The sequence below is a fragment of the Emys orbicularis genome, chromosome 12 (genome assembly GCF_028017835.1).
Source record: "Emys orbicularis isolate rEmyOrb1 chromosome 12, rEmyOrb1.hap1, whole genome shotgun sequence".
Classification (NCBI taxonomy): Eukaryota; Metazoa; Chordata; order Testudines; family Emydidae; genus Emys; species Emys orbicularis.
In genome coordinates this window covers 34,577,960-34,596,966 of record NC_088694.1, presented here as the reverse complement: position 1 = coordinate 34,596,966, position 19,007 = coordinate 34,577,960, and the positions used below count along the sequence as shown (strand labels likewise).

Sequence of the window (19,007 nt, the reverse complement as noted above, 5' to 3'; positions counted from 1 at the left end):
GTGTTTCTCCATTTTCTCAGTGACCCTAATAACTGTGTCTGTGTCATGAAAAGCATCGTGCAATAAAAGAACTAAACTGAGTTTTCTCTTTCTGTTGAAAGAGCCAGCCCTGGTTAGAGAACGGTCCCCATCTGAGGGGAATCAGGCCATTTCCAAAAAAGGGTAGAAAGGGGATGGGGGGAAGAGACAAACTCAGGATGCTGAAGTGAAAGTTCAGAGAGTGAATGAGGGAAAACCCTGCGACCGGGGGAATTGCTCCAGCTAGGAAGAGCTGGGAGTGGCCTGCTAAGGCGGGCAGAACTCAGGCCGGACGGGGGGAGTTTGGGGTGTAGGTAACTGGAGGGAAGGTGTCATCTGCATTTTAGTTTTGAACGTTAAGTTAATAAATGAAACCTAAATTGGGGCCTGTTGGGATTGGACTGGAAAAAACCCATGTGGAGTTTATTTGGGTATCGAAGAAGGGAAACTGAGGTGAGGGGCTGCATTCTGGGCTCCCCTGAGGCCTCCCGTGGGTGGGCCACTCATCTAACGTGATTGGATGCAACTACACTGATGTAAAGCTGCCTGTATTAGGATAGTTCATTCCAAAAGGGGATAAGCTATACCAGTCCAAGGGACCTCGATATTTACGCTGATTTGCCAAGTCAAAGACAGCTGACTGACGGAAAGAGGCCTGACTGAATAATTCAGTTTACATACATGGGGTGCATCTACACTGCAGCCAGGGGTGTGAATAACATCTCCTGTAGCCTCTCTAGCTGTACTCTAGCTAGCTCACTAAAAATAGAAACCACGGTACCAGCTTCAGCGCCGGCTGCACAAGCAAGAATGTACCCAGGGCCAAGGGGCACTGGGGGCTGAAGAGATGGGAAAGGGGTAGTCGTACTGTATCATGGAGACTAGGGAGAGCAGAGGGTGAAGTGTGGTAAAGGTGAGGCCAGGGTGTACAATGGGCATTAGGCGGAAGCCAAGGGTAATATGGACAATGTTTTCTGTATCCTTCCTATTGATCTCTACCTGTCAGCTGATCACAGTGAATGGTAAATAGCCAGTAATAATGATTAAGCCCCTGATTTTAGTTAAAAAATATTCCTTAAATTATCATAGAATATCAAGATTGGAAGGGACCTCAGGAGGTCATCTAGTCCAACCCCCTGCTCAAAGCAGGACCAATTCCCAACTAAATCATCACAGCCAGAGCTTTGTCAAGCCTGACCTTAAAAACCTCTAAGGAAGGAGATTCCACCACCTCCCTAGATGACACATTCCAGTGCTTCACCACCCTCCTAGTGAAAAAGTTTTTCCTAATATCCGACCTAAACCTCCCCCACTGCAACTTGAGACCATTCCTCCTTGTTCTGTCAGTTATGGAGTCAAACAACTTGGAATTTAAAATTTAAGCCACGGTCTGACAAGATTCTGGTCTGTGTCTGTATTCTAGCCTGTTTCAGATTAGATGTGCATCCTTCGAAGCCTTAAGGAATGGGATTTCATCCCTGTCTGCAATATTTTTGCCAGAGATTAATTTTTTTAAAAATTCTTTTTTCCAAAGTACAGTTCTGTGAGCCACATATATTCAACATATGGGCATTATGAGCCACAAAGCTTTGGTGACAGAAAATTGTTCACACTGGTGATAAATTGGATGAGACCTTACTGCACGATTAGGGAGCAAATTATGCTAGGAAAGGACTGGGAATAACAATTGTCTAGTTTATTTTGCATTGAGAAATAACTGGATACCGGTGTTCTTCTGTAAATGCTGGATCACACATTCTGATGGTTATCATGCACTCCAGTAGACCAACAAGCAGCCTATAGTTCTGGTACAGGACTCTCTAATATGTGCTAATGAAGATCGATAATTTTCTGATGGAAGGTTTTTACCATCAGAAAATGCTAAATTGTCAAGATCAAAATGTTCCAGGGTAAATTTATAGAAAACAATAATTTTATAAAATAATTCACAATTAAATATAATATAAAAAGGAAACAGTAGAATAGAATAGAATAGAATAGAATAGAAAATAAAACAAACAACAAAATGTAATAAAAAATCTCAAAATAAAATTTAAAATAAAGAAAGTCAGAACTCATGGAATTTCCCATTAAATGAAAATTAAAGTCCTGAATAGCTCTAATAATGAGAAAATCATCACCACAAATTTGATACAGAATTTATTCATCCCTAAGTGGGTAAATTTCCAGCTAAAATAACATTTGCAGCCTTTTTGGTTTACGTTTTTAATGAAGACAGGACATGTGACCAGTAATACTGTTTCTACCTCTGGGAGCTAACCACATGGATTTTCAAACTTTGTTACTTTTGGCATAAGGTGCTCCCCTGGCTGGGTCTCTGTATGTAGTGAGCCCTACTGTGGAATAAGGAAACCCGGTTAAAGAGAAGGACAGAAGTGTGTATGTAGTGCCGTACCCACTTGTCTGTGTATATGCCATGAGCGTCTGGACGAAACTGGACAACAATGATTTTAGACCTCAGTTCTGTCGTACTCATGTCTCCATCAAGAACACCTGCCCATCAAGCTCAGTTCTGAGACCTACCTCTGGCATAATTTGATCCATAGTGTTGGTGACAGGGACCTAAAACAATGGATTTGTGTTTTTAACACTGATGGAAGAGGGGAGAGATTGGTGCTTTAGTTATGCCAGTTACTTGTGATGGGTTTTTAAGTTCTCAAGGACACTTACAGACAGATTTTTAAGGTATTTAGGTGCCTAGTGGGTTTTTCCAAAGCACTGAGGCTCCTCAAACTCATTGGTTTCAAAGGGTGTTCGCAACTTCAATGATTTTGAAAGTCCCACCCAGGGCTGGATTCACAAAGGGTCTGTGATAATTGGCCTACAAACTTACCCTCAGTGCGAGCTCAACTGGGAGAAGTGAGTGAAAGTTCATAGAGCGTCACTGTGACCAAGAACAACAAATGGGGATGGAAAAAAGATGCAAAGAAGAGACAAAAGACTGAATTAGTACAAACAAAAAGCTTTTGCTAGAACTCAAGGAGAGTGTTACGGTCATGCCTGGTAAACGAGAACAGCGTGAGAGCGCAAGTCAATGAACCAAAACTGGTGTGTAGGAAATTAGAGCTAATTGACGGACAAGGTAGTGAGGGGATGGGCTATTGCCCCATCACTCGCTTTGGGGTTCTCAGAGAAAGAGACATTGGGAGGAAAGTTGGCCATCACCACGCTGGCTGACCAAAGGAAAAGAGTAGGGGAAGATGCAAACATCACCAGTGTGGGCTCCCACACCCACTGTCTCCTGGCACTCTGGACTTTCTTCCTAATGAGGAGGTGTGGGGTAAAGCTACATGCCAATGCTACCGTAACTCTGCGCTCCTTGAGCAATGACCCGACCTGCCATAATCCACATGTGCTCACTCTGCCTTGGCAGCGCGCTCAGGCACTAGGGTACAGGACAGCACTAGGGCACAGACAGGACGTGGAGGAGGTGTATTAAATATCTAACTATTTGTTGCAGCAAGGGGACTGGAGCTTGGTTCTCTACGCTCCTACGCAAGTGCCCCAAACAGTGGGCTGGTGCGTAATTCTCAGTTTGTCTCTTTGGCCCAATGAATATCTATGTATTTCACACACACCTTCAACAGGACAGAGTGAGAGAGGCCTGGGCAGGGACCATCTCTTTCTTCTCTGTTTGTACAGCACCGAACACAGTGGGGCCTGCTACATGTTTCCAACTTCAAATAAAGACTTTTTAGTTCTGAAGCTTTAGCTTCTCTAGTCCATTCCCTGAGTGGCCAGAAGAAGTTTGACTCTATTCACATACTGTCAACCTCAAAAACCTAAACAAAACATGCTATTCACTTTTCCTTCCCGGTAATTTAATGTGCCCATTAGCAAAATCTCAAGGGAAAATTCACCTGTGGTATTTTCAGGGTAAACAATGACTCAGGAGAGACATTTATTTTCTGCTGAGAGATACAAGGCAAAGCAAACCAAGGGTCTCAGCACAACTAGGGTCCAGCCAGGAACATGCAGGTCTCATTACTGCTCTTCACTGCGGTGTGTAGCTACACAGACCCCACATGCCTCCGCCAGTGGTGTGCAGGGTAGATGTACTTTGAGACAACTAAAATAGGTGAAGGGGACGGCAGAACCAGGATCCTGCTCTCTGAAACGCCCAGTGGAGAGGTCACATTACAATTTCCAACATCTTCTATGTCAACCTTAAGGTAAATAAACCTTTCACACTCATCTTCTTTAAAAATAGATCATTCAGTATAGGGATGAAAATGTCACTGTATCCATCACCTGCACAAAGACATCATTTCCTTTTCGATGATGCCAAGTCTTTTCCCTGAGCCATGGACAGAATTAATGTGTTCATGTTGTATAGTGTTTTGTGATGGAAAACATTCAGTGATAAGAATGAGAACATTACTGAGGACTTTCCATCTTCAGTACTGAGCAATGTTACCGATACTTTATCACACAACCATTCTGGGTTAGTACAGCTACGAGGGCAATGGGTCTTGGTCCATGAGTAGGTCTCCTAGGAGCCATTTCAATATTAATAATCAGTAATAATCTCCATCAAGAATTGAGTCATTATTATTGTGTTATATTATATTATAATATTATATTAATATTATATATTATATTATATTATAATATTAATATTAATATAGTGTTGTGACTGTTACTGTTGTGGACTCCACTGTCTTAAGGTCATGGATCACTGTGGGGTCCTGGCTTGTATACAGCTCCAAGGGGGAGGGTAACCACAGCTCTGTCAGGAACTAAAAACTTGGGGGCTTGAGATGATGAAGGCAAGTTACTGAGACTACGCAACTCCAGAGAAGTTGCACCCTCCCAGGGATGGTTTGTATGTACTGGTTCAGGCTGGCTTTTCCAGAGACTGGTGGCATGTCTACACTGCAAGAGACACCAGGGCACAAGTGCAACTACACCACTGTTGTGTAGACACTTACTCCAGTGACTGAATGGGTTTTCCTATCTCTGTAGTAAATCCTCCTCCCCGAGAAGTAATAGTTTGTATGATGTTATCTCATTCAAATATGACCATGTAGATCATTGTTGTTACCACTGTTATACAATTGTAACGAATCTTATACAAAGTGTGTCAAGTGATTTGTCAATAGGAAAGTTATGATTTGCTGAATATGATTGTGTTATTTGTATGTGTGTATCATTTTTGTATCTGAAGTTATGCGTATTGGCCTCTTTCCTGCTCCAACCTCTGGACTACGATGAACTTGTTCCATTCCCTGAGTGGCCGGAAGAAATTATAGTCTATTCACATACTCTCTACCTCAAAAACCTAAACAAAACATGCTATTCACTTTTCCTTCCCGGTAATTTAATGTGCCCATTAGCAAAGTCTCAAGGGGAAATTCACCTGTGGTGTTTGCAGGGTAAACAATGACTCAGGAGAGACATTTATTTTCTGGTGAGAGATACAAGGCAAAGCTAATCAAGGGTCTCAGCACAACTAGGGTCCAGCCAGGAACACGCAGGTCTTGTTACTGCTCTGCTCTGCTCTGTGGTGTGTAGCTACACAGACCCTACATGCCTCCGCCAGTAGTGTGCAGGGTAGATGTACCTTGAAACAACTAAAATAGGTGAAGGGGTTGCAGATCGGAGATGGATCCTGCTCTCTGAAACACCAAGTGAAGAGGTCACGTTACAGATTCCAGCTTCTTCTATGCCAACTTTAAGGTAAACAAACCTTTCACCTCATCTTCGTTAAAAATAGATCATTGAGGATAGGGAAGAAAATGTCATCGTATCCATCACCTGCACAAAGGCATCATTTCCTTTTCAATTATGCCAAGTCTTTTCCCCAGGCCATGGAAAGAATTCATGTTGTAAAGCATTTTGCTGATGGAAAACTCTCAGTGATAAGAATGAGTACATTGCTGAGGGCTTTCCATCTTTAGTACTGAGCATCGGTACCGATACTTTACCATATGAACATTCTGGGTTTGTACAGCTCCAAGCGCAATGGGTCTTGATCCATGAGTAGGTCTCCTAGAGACCATTGCAACATTCATAATCAATAATAATCTCCATCAAGAATTGAGTCTTATAATAAGTCACTTAATCATTCACATAATCATTAATATAGTGTTGTGATAGATACTTTTGGGGACTTCACTGTATTAAGGTCATGGATCACTGTGGGTCAGGGCTTGTATGCAGCTCCAAGAAGGAGGGTCACCACAGTTCTGTCAGGAACCAAAAACTGGAGTGGAGGTGAGGAAGGCAAGTTACTGAGACTACGCAACTCCAGAGAAGTTGCACTCTCTCAGGGATGGTTTGCATGTACTGGTTCAGGCTGGCTTTTCCAGAGACTGGTGGCATGTCTACACTGCAAGAGATACTGGGGCACAACTGCAGCTACGCCACTATCATGTGTAGCATGTAGGATTACCTGCCCTGTGGGCAGGGGGCGTATGTGTGCATTCGGTGCAAGGAGCTCCTGGCCTTCAGAGACCGCGTACGGGCTTTGGAGGCCAGGGTGGCGGAACTGGAGGAGCTAAGGGAGGCAGAGAGGTATGTTGATGAGGCTTTTCAGGAGACTAGATTTGTCCCACCTCCGGTCAGACAACCCCTGCGCTGTTAAGGAGGATGAAAAGCCCAGGGAAGGAGAGCAGTCAATGGGAGCAGAGGGAAGCCCTTCCATAGTTGGGACCCTCCTTCCAGATGGTGGTGGGGTATCCTCTCGCACTGAGGTTACCTCTCCGGGGGACGGAACTCCAGCCACTAGGAAAAGGCAGATGTTAGTAATGGGAGATTCAATCATTAGAAACATAGATAGCTGGGTTTGTGATGACTGGGAGAACCATATGGTGACTTGCCTGCCTGGTGCGAAGGTTGCAGACCTTTTGAGGCATCTAGACTTATGTGTAGTGGTGGGGAGGAGCCGGTGGTCGTGGTACATGTAGGTACCAATGACATAGGGAAGGGTAGGAGAGACGTCCTGGAGGCCAAATTTAGGCTGCTAGGGAAGAGACTGAAATCCAGGACCTCTATGGTGGCATTCTCAGAAATGTTTCCAGTTCCATGCACAGGGCCAGGTAGGCAGGCAGAGCTTCAGAGTCTCAATGTGTGGATGAGGTGATGGTGTAGAGAGGAGGGGTTTAGATTGATTAGATACTGGGGAAACTTTTGGGATGGGGGAGCCTATACAGGAAGAATGGGCTCCACCTAAACCAAAGTGGAACCAGACTGCTGGCACTAAACATTAAAAGGTTGCGGAGCAGTTTTTAAACTAAGAGATGGGGGAAAGCCGATTGCTGCAGAGGAGCACGTGGATCGGACAGAGACTTCTCTTAGAGGAGAGTCTATTGATAGAGATTCTCTAGGTTTTAGTCAGGAGGAGAGGATGGAAGAGGATAAAGTATAGGCCAGATCAGACAAGAAACATTCACATAAAAAAGAATCTGACACATCAGAAAAGGCCAGACAAATAAACAGTGACAAGTTTTTATAGTGCTTGTACACAAATGCTAGAAGTCTAAATAATAAGATGGGTGAACTAGAGTGCCTCGTGATAAAGGAGGATATTGATATAATAGGCATCACAGAAACCTGGTGGAGTGAAGACAATCAATGGCACACAATCATTCCAGGGTACAAAATGATCGGAAGGACAGAGCAGGTCATGTGAGGGCAGGGGGAGTGGCACTATATGTGAAAGAAAATGTAGAATCAAATGCAGTAAAAATCTTAAATGAATCCACATGTTCCATAGAATCTCTATGGATAGTAATTCCACGCTCTAATAAGAATATTACAGTAGGGATCTATTATCAACCACCTGACCAGGACAGGGATAGTGACGATGAAATGCTAAGGGAGATTAAAGAGGCTATCAAAATAAAGAACTCAATAATAGTGGGGGATTTCAATTATCCCAATATTGACTGGTTACATGTCACTTCAAGATGAAATGAAGAGACAAAATTTCTCGAAACGTTAAATGACTGCTTCTTGGAGCAGCTGGTACAGGAACCCACAAGGGGAGAGGCAACTCTTTATTTAGTCCTGAGTAGAGCACAGGATCTGGTCCTAGAGGTAACTATAACAGAACCGCTTGGAAATAGTGACCATAATATAATAACATTTAACATTCCTGTGGTGGGAAGAGCACCTTAACAGCCCAACACTGTGACATTTAATTTCAGAAAGGGGAACTATGCAAAAAATGAGGAGGTTAGTTAAACAGAAATTAAAAGGTACAGTGACTAGAGTGAAATCCCTGCAAGCTGCATGCAGGGCCAGCTCCAGGCACCAGCTAAAGAAGCAGGTGCTTGGGGTGGCCAATACCAAGGGGTGGCACTCCGGCCACTATCGGGGCGGCAGGTCTTTGGCGGCAATTTGGTGGCGGGCCCCTCAGTCCCTCTCGGACTGAAGGACCTGCCCCCGAATTGCTCTGCTGCGGCTTTTTTGGGGGGGGGCGCTTGGGGCGGCAGAAAACCTGGAGCCGGCCCTGACTGCATGGACACTTTTCAAAGACACCATAATGGAGGCTCAACTTAAATGTATACCCCAAATTTAAAAACACAGTAAAAGAACTAAAAAAGAGCCACCATGGCTTAACAACCATGTAAAAGAAGCAATGAGAGATAAAAAAGCATCTTTTAAAAAGTGGAAGACAAATCCTAGTGAGGTAAATAGAAAGGAGCATAAACACTGCCAAATTAAGTGCAAAAATGTAATAAGAAAAGCCAAAAAGGAGTTTGAAGAACAGCTAGCCAAAAAGTCAAAAGGTAATAAAATGTTTTAAGTACATCAGAAGCAGTAAGCATGCTAAACAACCAGTGGGGCCCCTGGACGATTGAGATAAAAAAGGAGCAATTAAAGATGATAAAGTCATTGCGGAGAAACTAAATGAATTCTTTGCTTCGGTCTTCACTGCTGAGGATGTTAGGGAGATTCCCAAACCTGAGCCGTCTTTTGTAGGTGACAAATCTGAAGAATTTTCACAGATTGAAGTGTCACTAGAGGAGGTTTTGGAATTAATTGATAAAACTTAACAATAACAAGTCACCGGGACCAGATGGCATTCACCCAAGAGTTCTGAAAGAACTCAAATGTGAAATTGCAGAACTATTAATTATGGTTTGTAACCTGTCCTTTAAATCAGTTTCTGTATCCAATTACTGGAAGATAGCTAATGTAGCGCCAATATTTAAAAAGGGCTCTAGAGGTGATCCTGGCAATTACAGACCAATAAGTCTAACGTCAGTACCAGGCAAATTGGTTGAAACAATAGTAAAGAATAAAATTGTCAGACACATAGAAGAACATAAATTATGGGCAAAAGTCAACATGGTTTCTGTAAAGGGAAATCATGTCTTACTAATCTATTAGAGTTCTTTGAAGGGGTCAAACAAACATGTGGACAAGGGGGATCCAGTGGACATAGTGTACTTAGATTTCCAGAAACCCTTTGACAATGTCCCTCTGTCAAGGCTGTATCCCCACTTTGAACTTTAGGGTACAAATGTAGGGGCCTGCATGAAAACTTCTAAGCTTATCTACCAGCTTAGCTCTGGTCCGCTGCCACCATCTCAAGAATTCCCTCCCTGGGAAGCCTTGAGAAACCTTTCACCAATTCCCTGGTGAATACAGATCCAAACTCCTTGGATCTTAAACAAGGAGAAATTGACCCTTCCCCCCTCCTTCCTTTCACCAACTCCTGGTGAATACAGATCCAAACCCCCTTTGGATCTTAAAACAAGGAGAAATCAATCAGGTTCTTAAAAAGAAGGCTTTTAATTAAAGAAAAAGGTAAAAATCATCTCTGTAAAATCAGTATGGAAAATAACTTTACAGGGTAATCAAACTTAAAGAGCTCAGAGGACTCCCCTCTGTTTTAGGTTCAAAGTGTAGCAAACAAAGATAAACACTCTAGTAAAAGGTACATTTACAAGTTGAGAAAACAAAGTAAATCTAAGACGCCTTGCCTGGCTTTTACTTACAATTTTGAAATAAGAGAGACTTGTTTAGAAAGATGGGGAGAACCTGGATTGATGTCTGGTCCCTCTCAGTCCCAAGAGCGAACAACCCCTTAAAACAAAGAGCACACACAAAAGCCTTTCCCCCCCCCCCAAGATTTGAAAGTATCTTGTGCCCTTATTGGTCCTCTGGGTCAGGTGTCAGCCAGGTTACCCGAGCTTCTTAACCCTTTACAGGTAAAAGGATTTTGGAGGCTCTGACCAGGAGGGATTTTAGTACTGTACACAGGAGAGCTGTTACCCTTCCCTTTATAGTTATGACACCCTCACCAAAGGCTCTTACATAAATTAAGTTGTCATGGGATAACAGGGAAAATCCTTTCATGGATTGAGAACTGGTTAAAAGACAGGGAACAATGGGTAGAAATAAATGGTAAATTTTTAGAATGGAGAGGGTTAACTGGTGATGTTCCCCAAGGGTGAGTCCTGGGACCAATCCTATTCAACTTATTCATAAATGATCTGGAGAAAGGGGTAAACAGTGAGGTGGCGAAGTTTGCAGACGATACTAAACTGCTCAAGATAGTTAAGACCAAAGCAGACTGTGAAGAACTTCAAAAAGATCTCACAAAACTAAGTGATTGGACAACAAAATGGCAAGTGAAATTTAATGTGGATAAATGTAAAGTAATGAACACTGGGGGAAAAAACCCAACTATGCATACAATATGATGGGGGCTAAATTAGCTACAACTAATCAGGAAAAAAGATCTTGGAGTTATCGTGGATAGTTCTCTGAAGACATCCACGCAGTGTGCAGCGGCAGTCAAAAAAGCAAACAGCATGTTAGGAATCATTAAAAAAGGGATAGAGAATAAGACGGAGAATATCTTATTGCCCTTATATAAATCCATGGTATGCCCACATCTTGAATACTGCGTACAGAGGTGGTCCCTTCATCTGGAATTGGAAAAGGTTCAGAAATGGGCAACTGAAATGACTGGGGGTTTGGAACGGGTCCCATATGAGGAGAGATTAAAGAGGTTAGGACTTTTCAGCTTTGAAAAGAGGAGACCAAGGGGGGATATGATAGTGGTATATAAAATCATAAGTGATGTGGAGAAAGTGAATAAGGAAAAGTTATTTACTTCTTCCCATAATATAAGAACTAGGGGCCACCAAATGAAATTAATGGGCAGCAGGATTAAAACAAATAATAGGAAGTTCTTCTTCACACAGCGCACAGTCAACCTGTGGAACTCCTTGCCTGAGGAGGTTGTGAAGGCTAGGACTATAACAGGGTTTAAAAGAGAACTGGATACATTCATGGAGGTTAAATCGATTAATGGCTATTAGCCAGGATGGGTAAGGAATGGTGTCCCTAGCCTCTGTTTGTCAGAGGGTGGTGATGGACGGCAGGAGAGAGATCACTTGATTATTACCTGTTACGTTCACTCCTTCTGGGGCACTTGGCATTAGCCACTGTCAGTAGACAGGATACTGGGATGGGTGGACCTTTGGTCTGACCCAGTCTGGCCATTCTTATGTTCAAGCAGACACTTACTCCAGCGACTGAACGGGTTTTCCTATCTCTGTAGTAAATCCTCCTCCCCGAGAGGCGATAGCTCAGTGTGATGTTATCTGATTAAAATATGACCACATAGATCATTGTTACTGCCTCTGTTATACAATTGCAACGAATTTTATACAAAGTGTGTCAAGTAAGCTGTCAATAGGAAAGTGATGATTTGCTGAATATGATTGTGTTATTTGTATGCATGTATCATTTTTGTATCTGAAGTTATGAGTATTGGCCCCTTTTCTGCTCCAACCTCTGGATTATGATGAACTTGTACTAATAGGAGCATTCTAACCAAGGGACTGAGGATCTTCCAATGATTTGGAAACAACCAAAGACTTAACAAGCCAGCAGTTTATTCTATCACTGCTACAAGCCTGGTCCAAGAACTTTGCATTTATTGTATGTATTTGATTCCTTTAACCAATTGTAACTCTCACCTTTCTTCCTTTCTTTTTATAAATAACCTTTAGATTTTAGATACTAAAGGATTGGAAACCACATGATTATAGGGTAAGATCTCAGTTATATATTGACCTGAGTGGTCCTTTGGGATCAGAAGAACACTTTTGTTTGATGAAATTGGTTTAAATAACCATTCATCACTAAGTCTAGTGTTTTGGTGGTGGTACAAGGACTGGAATGCCCAAGGAAAACTGCTTTTCTGACTTCTTGCTAGCCAGCGTGGGGAGAAAAATTTACTTTTGTTGCTGGTTTGGTATATCCTATGGGGGATTAGCCACCAGTCTTCGGGTGCATCTGCCCTATTTCTCAGCAGTTCGTTTTGAATTTGGCATTCTCAGTTGTGAACCAATAAGGCACGGTTACGGTGGCAAGTCAGCAGGATCCACAGAACAAGGTCAATTAAACTTTGGATCAGAACCCCCTGCTATTGAAATCTGATATTGAGAGTTTTAAAGGTTAAAGATCAGTGACCATGGGCCAGAAGGCATCAGCAGAATCAAACTGCAAGCCCTGAGAGAGAGCCTGTGTCTTGAACATGAACAAGGAACGGCTGTAAGAGAGCAGGGCTCACCCCTGCGGCGCCTCCTGCCGGTTGTCCTTGGGAATTAGCATCCAGCCTCCAAAGCGCCCTCTGCAGGCCGGTGTCTCACCACCACTGCTGGCCCCCATGTCCCTCCCAGGACTCCAGTGCCCCTTTAACTGGGTGCTGCCACCTGGCAGTAACCCCACAGTTCTGGGTCTCCCCCTCCCAGGGGAACCCCCACCCACTATCCCCACTTTGCCTCAGTCTTGGCTGCTGCCCAGTCTCCATCTAGCCCCCGTTCACTGGGGCAGACTGCAGTATAAACCACTCATCACAGGCAAAGGGGATCAGACCTGCTGCCTCTGCCTACCCATGGGCTGCACCATTGCAACCCTGCACCTATTCAGCCTATAGTCAGGCCTGCAGCCTGGGGCTTTCCAGGCCAGAGCTCCCAGCTCCTCTGGCCCTTCCCCAGCCCTGCTCCCAACCTGGGTGTCTTGCTTAGGTCCCTGCAGCCAGGCCCTTCTCCCTCTATAAGCAGAGGGAGATTGACTGGGCTTCTCACTCCCAGCCTCTTATAGGGGCCAGCTGGGCCTGATTGGAGCATAGCCACATCTGAGCCTACTTTCTCCAATCAGCCCAGGCTTCTTGCCCAGCCACAGCCCTCTCCTGGGCTGTTTCAACCACCCCGCTACAATGGCAAATATTCGATAGCAGGAACTAGTAGCTAAAGAAATGCTACAAAAGGTCAAAAAGGATATTGAAGAAGCTGACTAAAAATGGTCTATCTAAACAAAAGGCATGGCATGACTAAATGGTTGTAAATGTACAATTGTGATCGATCTGATGTTAATATTAATGCTAATGTTAACCCTTGTGACTAGTTTGTTGCTGATGCCAAAATCTGTAAAAATGTACAATATGCATGAGCTTTTGGAAAAACCCTTGAACATGCTGGGAGTGAGACATAAGAACTCACTATGTGCTAGAAGCCTTTATGGTTATACTGTTTCATTTCAACATAACAACACACTTCACGTTAAAAGGCCTTGTGATTCTGATGTTTCAGTTAGTGCCTGTAACTAGTCTTGAAATTGTACTTTGGAGAAAAGACATTACATTCCTAATGTGCTCAAGGAAAAGGGAAACTGAGGCACACTACCATATTGCTTTCATGGCTAAATGCCAAAATTCCTACACAACGAAGAACATTAATCTCTTCAAAAAGAACGAGGAGTACTTTTACTAGTACTCCTCATTCTTCTTGCTGATACAGACTAATACGGCTACCACTCTGAAATTAATATCTACGTTGACTTCATGTTAATTGGGTTCCAAACATTTGCCAGAGCTTGGATGGATAAAATAGCTGTTTTCATTAGCTCATGGCAAGATTACATGAGATGTATAGGAATTATGCTGCAACAGCAAATCCAATCCACTATTGGTCTAAAGGATTGTCCACGGCATGATTATTGGGTAAGATCTGAGTTATATATTGACCTGGGTGTGTGGCTGGTCCTTTGGGATTAGAAGGACCTTTTGTTTCATGCAATTGGTTTAAATAACCCTCCTCATTACATCTAGTGTTTTGGTGGTGGTACAAGGACTGAAATGCCTAAGGAGACTGCTTTTCTGACTTCTTACTAGGCGGTGCGGTGAGACAGAAGTTTATTTTGTTGCTGGTCTGGTATATCTTATGGGGAAATAATCACCAGTTTTGGAGAGCGTCTGCCCTATTTCTCAGCAGTTTGTCCTGCGTTTGGTATTCTCAATTGTGACCCACAGAGGCATGGTGACACTCGGTCAACAGAAGAATTGTTTCCTCAATCTAGTGGTGTCTACTGTGGTGGTGGGGGGGGGTGGAGGTCAACTTGACTACATCGCAGAAGGTGTAAAATTGTCCCCAGCCCAGAGTGATGTAGCTAAATTGATCTAAGTTTTAAGTGTAGACCAGCCTAGGAAACACAGAAATAACCGGATCTCTGTCCAAGAAGGGAGGGCAAAGAAGACTTTGCCCCACTCGGGCTCCTTAAGGCTGCTCGGTGACACCTGCTGTGTTTGATGTTTGTTTTAAATCTGGCTGTTGTCTTTTAAAGATCTGTTCCTCGGTAATGCTTTCACCTTGAAAATAAAGGTGCTGTGAGGTAACTCATGAAAGTTGGCAATACCTGTTCATCACCCTTAGCAAGAAAGCAACGCAGTGGTGCTGGGCATTAGACAGACTGGCTTGCTGGAGACCTTCCTGAGCAAGGCAGGGAGCTGTGCAGTCTTAAAAACTCCTGCCAGATGGGACTGTCTAGAAGGCTTGGGGAAAATGAGCCATACAGAGGATTGAGCGGCTGTAAAAATAAATCTTATCACACCCGTGCCATTATTGTCAGTCGAATTATACAGAGGATAACGGGGTTGCACTGATGTGACATGTTTGGGTGTTATGCGGTATTGGACACTTTGTATCACTAGGACACTGTTTGAAAATATCCGATTGCCTTCGCTACTGGCACTACCATGTGGCTGGCTGAGTGGCTCAGTTTCCAAAACCAATGGGATTCAATAACAGAGAGCGAAGCCATGAGCTGGGGGACTGGGGTGTTGGATAAAATAGCATTAAAACAGAGCAATAAGAGAGTGGGGGGCAGCCAGTTTGGGGAGTAAGCTCATTGGGTTGTGGTCCTGTGCAAGTTCATAATCCCCCTTCACCCAGAACGTGAAGTTAATCACGGTGGCAGACAACACCAGCGGAGAGCGAAAGCAAACTCACAGCAGGACTGAGGAACGATTCAGCTGCAGACAGAAACAAAACAAGATTCAATTGGCAAGTGTTTCTGAGGGAAAGTGACTGAAACACCACAGTGGTTGTGATGCTGGCAAAGGAAACTGTAAGGGGAGTGAAGTGTAAATTTGGCATCAGTTTGTGATTCAACAGCTCAGTGACGTGTTGTTGTATCAGCCAGGCAAGGAACTAACAAACTTCAACAGGACTTTATTTTTACAGTGGACACCTCTTTACCAATCTGCTGCTGCACACTCTGTAACTCTCACTCAGCCTCCTCAACTCCTCCCCCCTCCTTCCTGTTTTCTGTCCTTTCAGACTCCCAACAGCCAGTGCTCCCAGTTCTAATAATTACAAGCACATCTAAACACCACATTCCCTCCTCTCTTAAGAAACTCTCTCAATTAAAATAAACATTGTTGTTCTAACCACAGGAACAAATAGGAAACAAGACACTATACTATTGGCAGAAATATTACACTGGAAACACTGTAGATACTACATAATACAGTCTTTAGTCCACACAGGTGGTCATCTGCGTCTGACAGGCCATCTCTCAAGCCCCGGTTCCAGTGCAATGTCTTGTTTTGTTGGTTCTATGGTGAAGTCATCCAATGCAGACTGGGTGTTGGCATAATCTCCTCTTGGTGCATAGGCAGGTGCAAAATAAGAAGTATTCCATACCCGCCCATCAGAAAGTCGATAGGTGTAAGGTCCCTTCTTCGCTATGATTTTAAGAGGAGCTGTGAATTTATGGTCTCCTTTGCGTAAAATTCCAGGTTTTCGTATTCTAACAAAGGAACCACACTCAAACTTTGTTTCCTTAGCACCCCACCCCTTGTCTGTGAAAGCCTTATACTTTCTTGGGTTCTGTTCAACTGTTTTTCTCACCTCATCCTCGTTTGGGATATCAGGTCTTGCCTTTAACAATCCAGCAATGTTCAGTTTAGTATTCATCTGTTTCCCATGCAGTAACTCTGCGGGTGATCTTTGCGTTGTGGCATGTCGTGTAGCCCGGTATGCTTGCAAGAAATCAGTAGTGATTTTGTACACACTCAGCACAGTAACATCTGGTATTGTAACTGCATGCACCTGTTGATTGAACTGGCTACTGCGACATACTTTAGCAAAATGCCCAATCTTTTTGCAATGATTACACTGAGCTACTTTTGCTGGACATCCTGTGTAGCTTGCAAGATGTTGTGGGGATCTACAGTGAAAGCATGCTTTTACTGTATTTTGCATTTGCTGATTCAGTGGCTTTTTATTAGTTTTCCTCTTGCAATTGTTTGTCAGCAGCGATAGTGAACTTTTCTGCAAAGGAGTCACAGCCTGAACTGTGCTTTCTGTATCTCTGCTCATTATTTTGGCTTCAGCTGTAGCTGACACAATCTGAGTGGCAATGGTTATTGCTTTTTCTAGTGTAAATTGTGGTTCTAGAAGTAAGTGTTCTCTTACACGAAGCATGGTTGTTTTCAATGAGCTGGTCTCTGATCATCTTATCTGCCATATTCCCAAAGTCACAAGTTACAATCAGACTCTTCAGGGAAGCAATATACTGCATTATAGTCTCCCCTGGTTTCTGCTCACACTGGCAAAATCTGTAGCGATTAGCTACAACATTCACTTTTGGCACAAAAAAGGTCTTTAATGCAGTGAGTGCAGTCTCATATTTATCATCTGCAAGGGGAAAAGTGTAAAATATACGCTGCCCTTCTGCTCCAAGGCAGTGGATTAGCAGAGCATGCTTTCTTACTTCAGAAATCTCTGTAGCGCTGATTGCAAGCAGGTAAGTCTCAAACATATGGATCCAGACAGTAAAAGCAACTGGAGGCTCACCTGGGCTTTGCAGAAAGGATGCAGGTGGGTTCAGAGGCAGAAGATCCATCCTCGTCACCAAAATGTTGTATCAACCAGGCAAGGTACTAACAAACTTCAACAGGACTTTATTTTTACAGTGGAAACCTCTTTACCATCTGCTGCTGCACACTCTAACTCTCACTCAGCCTCCTCAACTCCTCCCTGCTCCTTCCTGTTTCCTGTCCTTTCAGACTCCCAACAGCCAGTGCTCCCAGTTCTAATAATTACAAGCAACATCTAAACACCACAAGTGTCTCTCTCCCTCTCTCTCTGGAGAGGTCCAGGAGAATGTCAAAAAATGGAAAAAGAATAAAAGCAGGAAAGGGCTGGACCTTGTCTCATGGAGACTAACGTAACCTGCTTTGATACTGTGTTGATCACAGTCCCCTCCTCTTGGCTGAGTCCAATAGAGCCTGTTATCCGTTAGATGAACCGATAATATGTTTGCAGTGCAACAAGTCACAGTCCACCGTGGTGAGCCATGGGGACCACTTGTTGAAGTTACAAAAGACTAATACAAAATGGCTTTGCCAGTTTTGACATAAATATGCCCAGCGGTGTGTGTGGCTTTCTACCTGCACCGATCTCTTAACTGAGCGGAGGGCAGGTGATAATGGAATCTCAAAGATCTAAATAGGAAATTTGCCTCCAGAGTCTTGGTTCTTCACTGTCTCCACAGGATGAGGGGCCTTATGGAATATTTATGGAACTAAATTGATGCTAAAGCATGATGAAAATGTATCCTCTTCAGATTCCATTGTAAATGTTGGTTTCTTTCCCCTAGTTGGACCTCATGGCGAACCCAGAGTGGGGGAATCAAACAGTTCTCACGGAATTCATCCTGGTAGGATTTGGGAATCTCCCTGAGCTACAAACTCTTCTTTTCCTGCTGTTTCTCGTCATCTACATCGCGACCGTGGCTGGGAACATCCTTATCTTTGCGCTAGTTGTGGCTGATCAGCACCTTCACACCCCCATGTACTTCTTCCTGGGGAATTTGTCCTGCTTGGAGACCTGCTACACCTCCACCATCCTACCCAAGGTGCTGGCCAGTCTCCTGACTGGGGACAGGACTATTTTGTTTAGTCTCTGCCTCACACAATATTATTTCGTTTGTTCTCTGGTGGTTACAGAATGCCTTCTCCTGTCAGTGATGTCCTACGATCGGTATTTAGCGATATGCAATCCAATGCACTATGCAGCCAATATGAGTGGCAGGGCCTGCCTCCAGCTTGCAGGTGGCTCTTGGATCGGTGGCTTCCTATGCAGTGGCATATTAACATTGTCTATATCTCAGTTAACATTCTGTGGCCCCAACGTTATTGATCATTTCTTTTGCGATTTTATCCCCCTTGTAAATCTCTCCTGCAATGACCCACACTTGATGGAAACGCTGGCTTTCACACTCAGCTTTCTTTTCTCACTGGTCCCATTCCTACTTATCATGATGTCCTACATCTGCATCATTGCCACCATCCTGAGAATCCCATCCACCACCGGAAGGCAAAAGGCCTTTTCCACCTGCTCCTCCCACCTCATTGTGGTGAGCATTTATTATGCAACTCTGCTGATTGTCTATATGTTCCCAACCACAGATATCCTGAGCAACTTCAAGAAAGTTCTCTCTGTCATCTACACCGTCCTAACTCCCCTGGTCAATCCCCTCATCTACAGCCTGAGAAACAAAGAGGTCCAGGAGGCCCTGAGGAAAGCTTGCAGGAAATTCATGCTTGGACCATGCGAACCGGTCAATTTCCTTGGGTTAAAATAGATATAACATGGGTTGGGGTAGGGCCTAAAGTGAAGCGTGCTGTAGTCCCAGTCCTGTTTCCCTGAGCT

The 19,007-nt window shown here is 43.7% G+C and overlaps 2 protein-coding genes across 2 annotated transcripts in view; both read left to right on the top strand.

The window, feature by feature from the left end:
- The window catches only part of LOC135886051 (cytosolic phospholipase A2 gamma-like), a 979,292-nt gene that overhangs the window by 828,486 nt on the left and 131,799 nt on the right, over nt 1–19,007 (top strand).
- Nucleotides 17,962–18,939, top strand: LOC135885979 (olfactory receptor 6B1-like). The gene has a single exon (XM_065413875.1). The coding sequence runs from the start codon at nt 17,962–17,964 to the stop codon at nt 18,937–18,939; it is 978 nt and encodes a 325-aa protein (XP_065269947.1).

Excerpts from the sequence above, each read along its gene's own strand:
- LOC135885979 (XM_065413875.1), top strand. The coding sequence starts at position 17,962 with ATGGCGAACCCAGAGTGGGGGAATCAAACAGTTCTCACGGAATTCATC.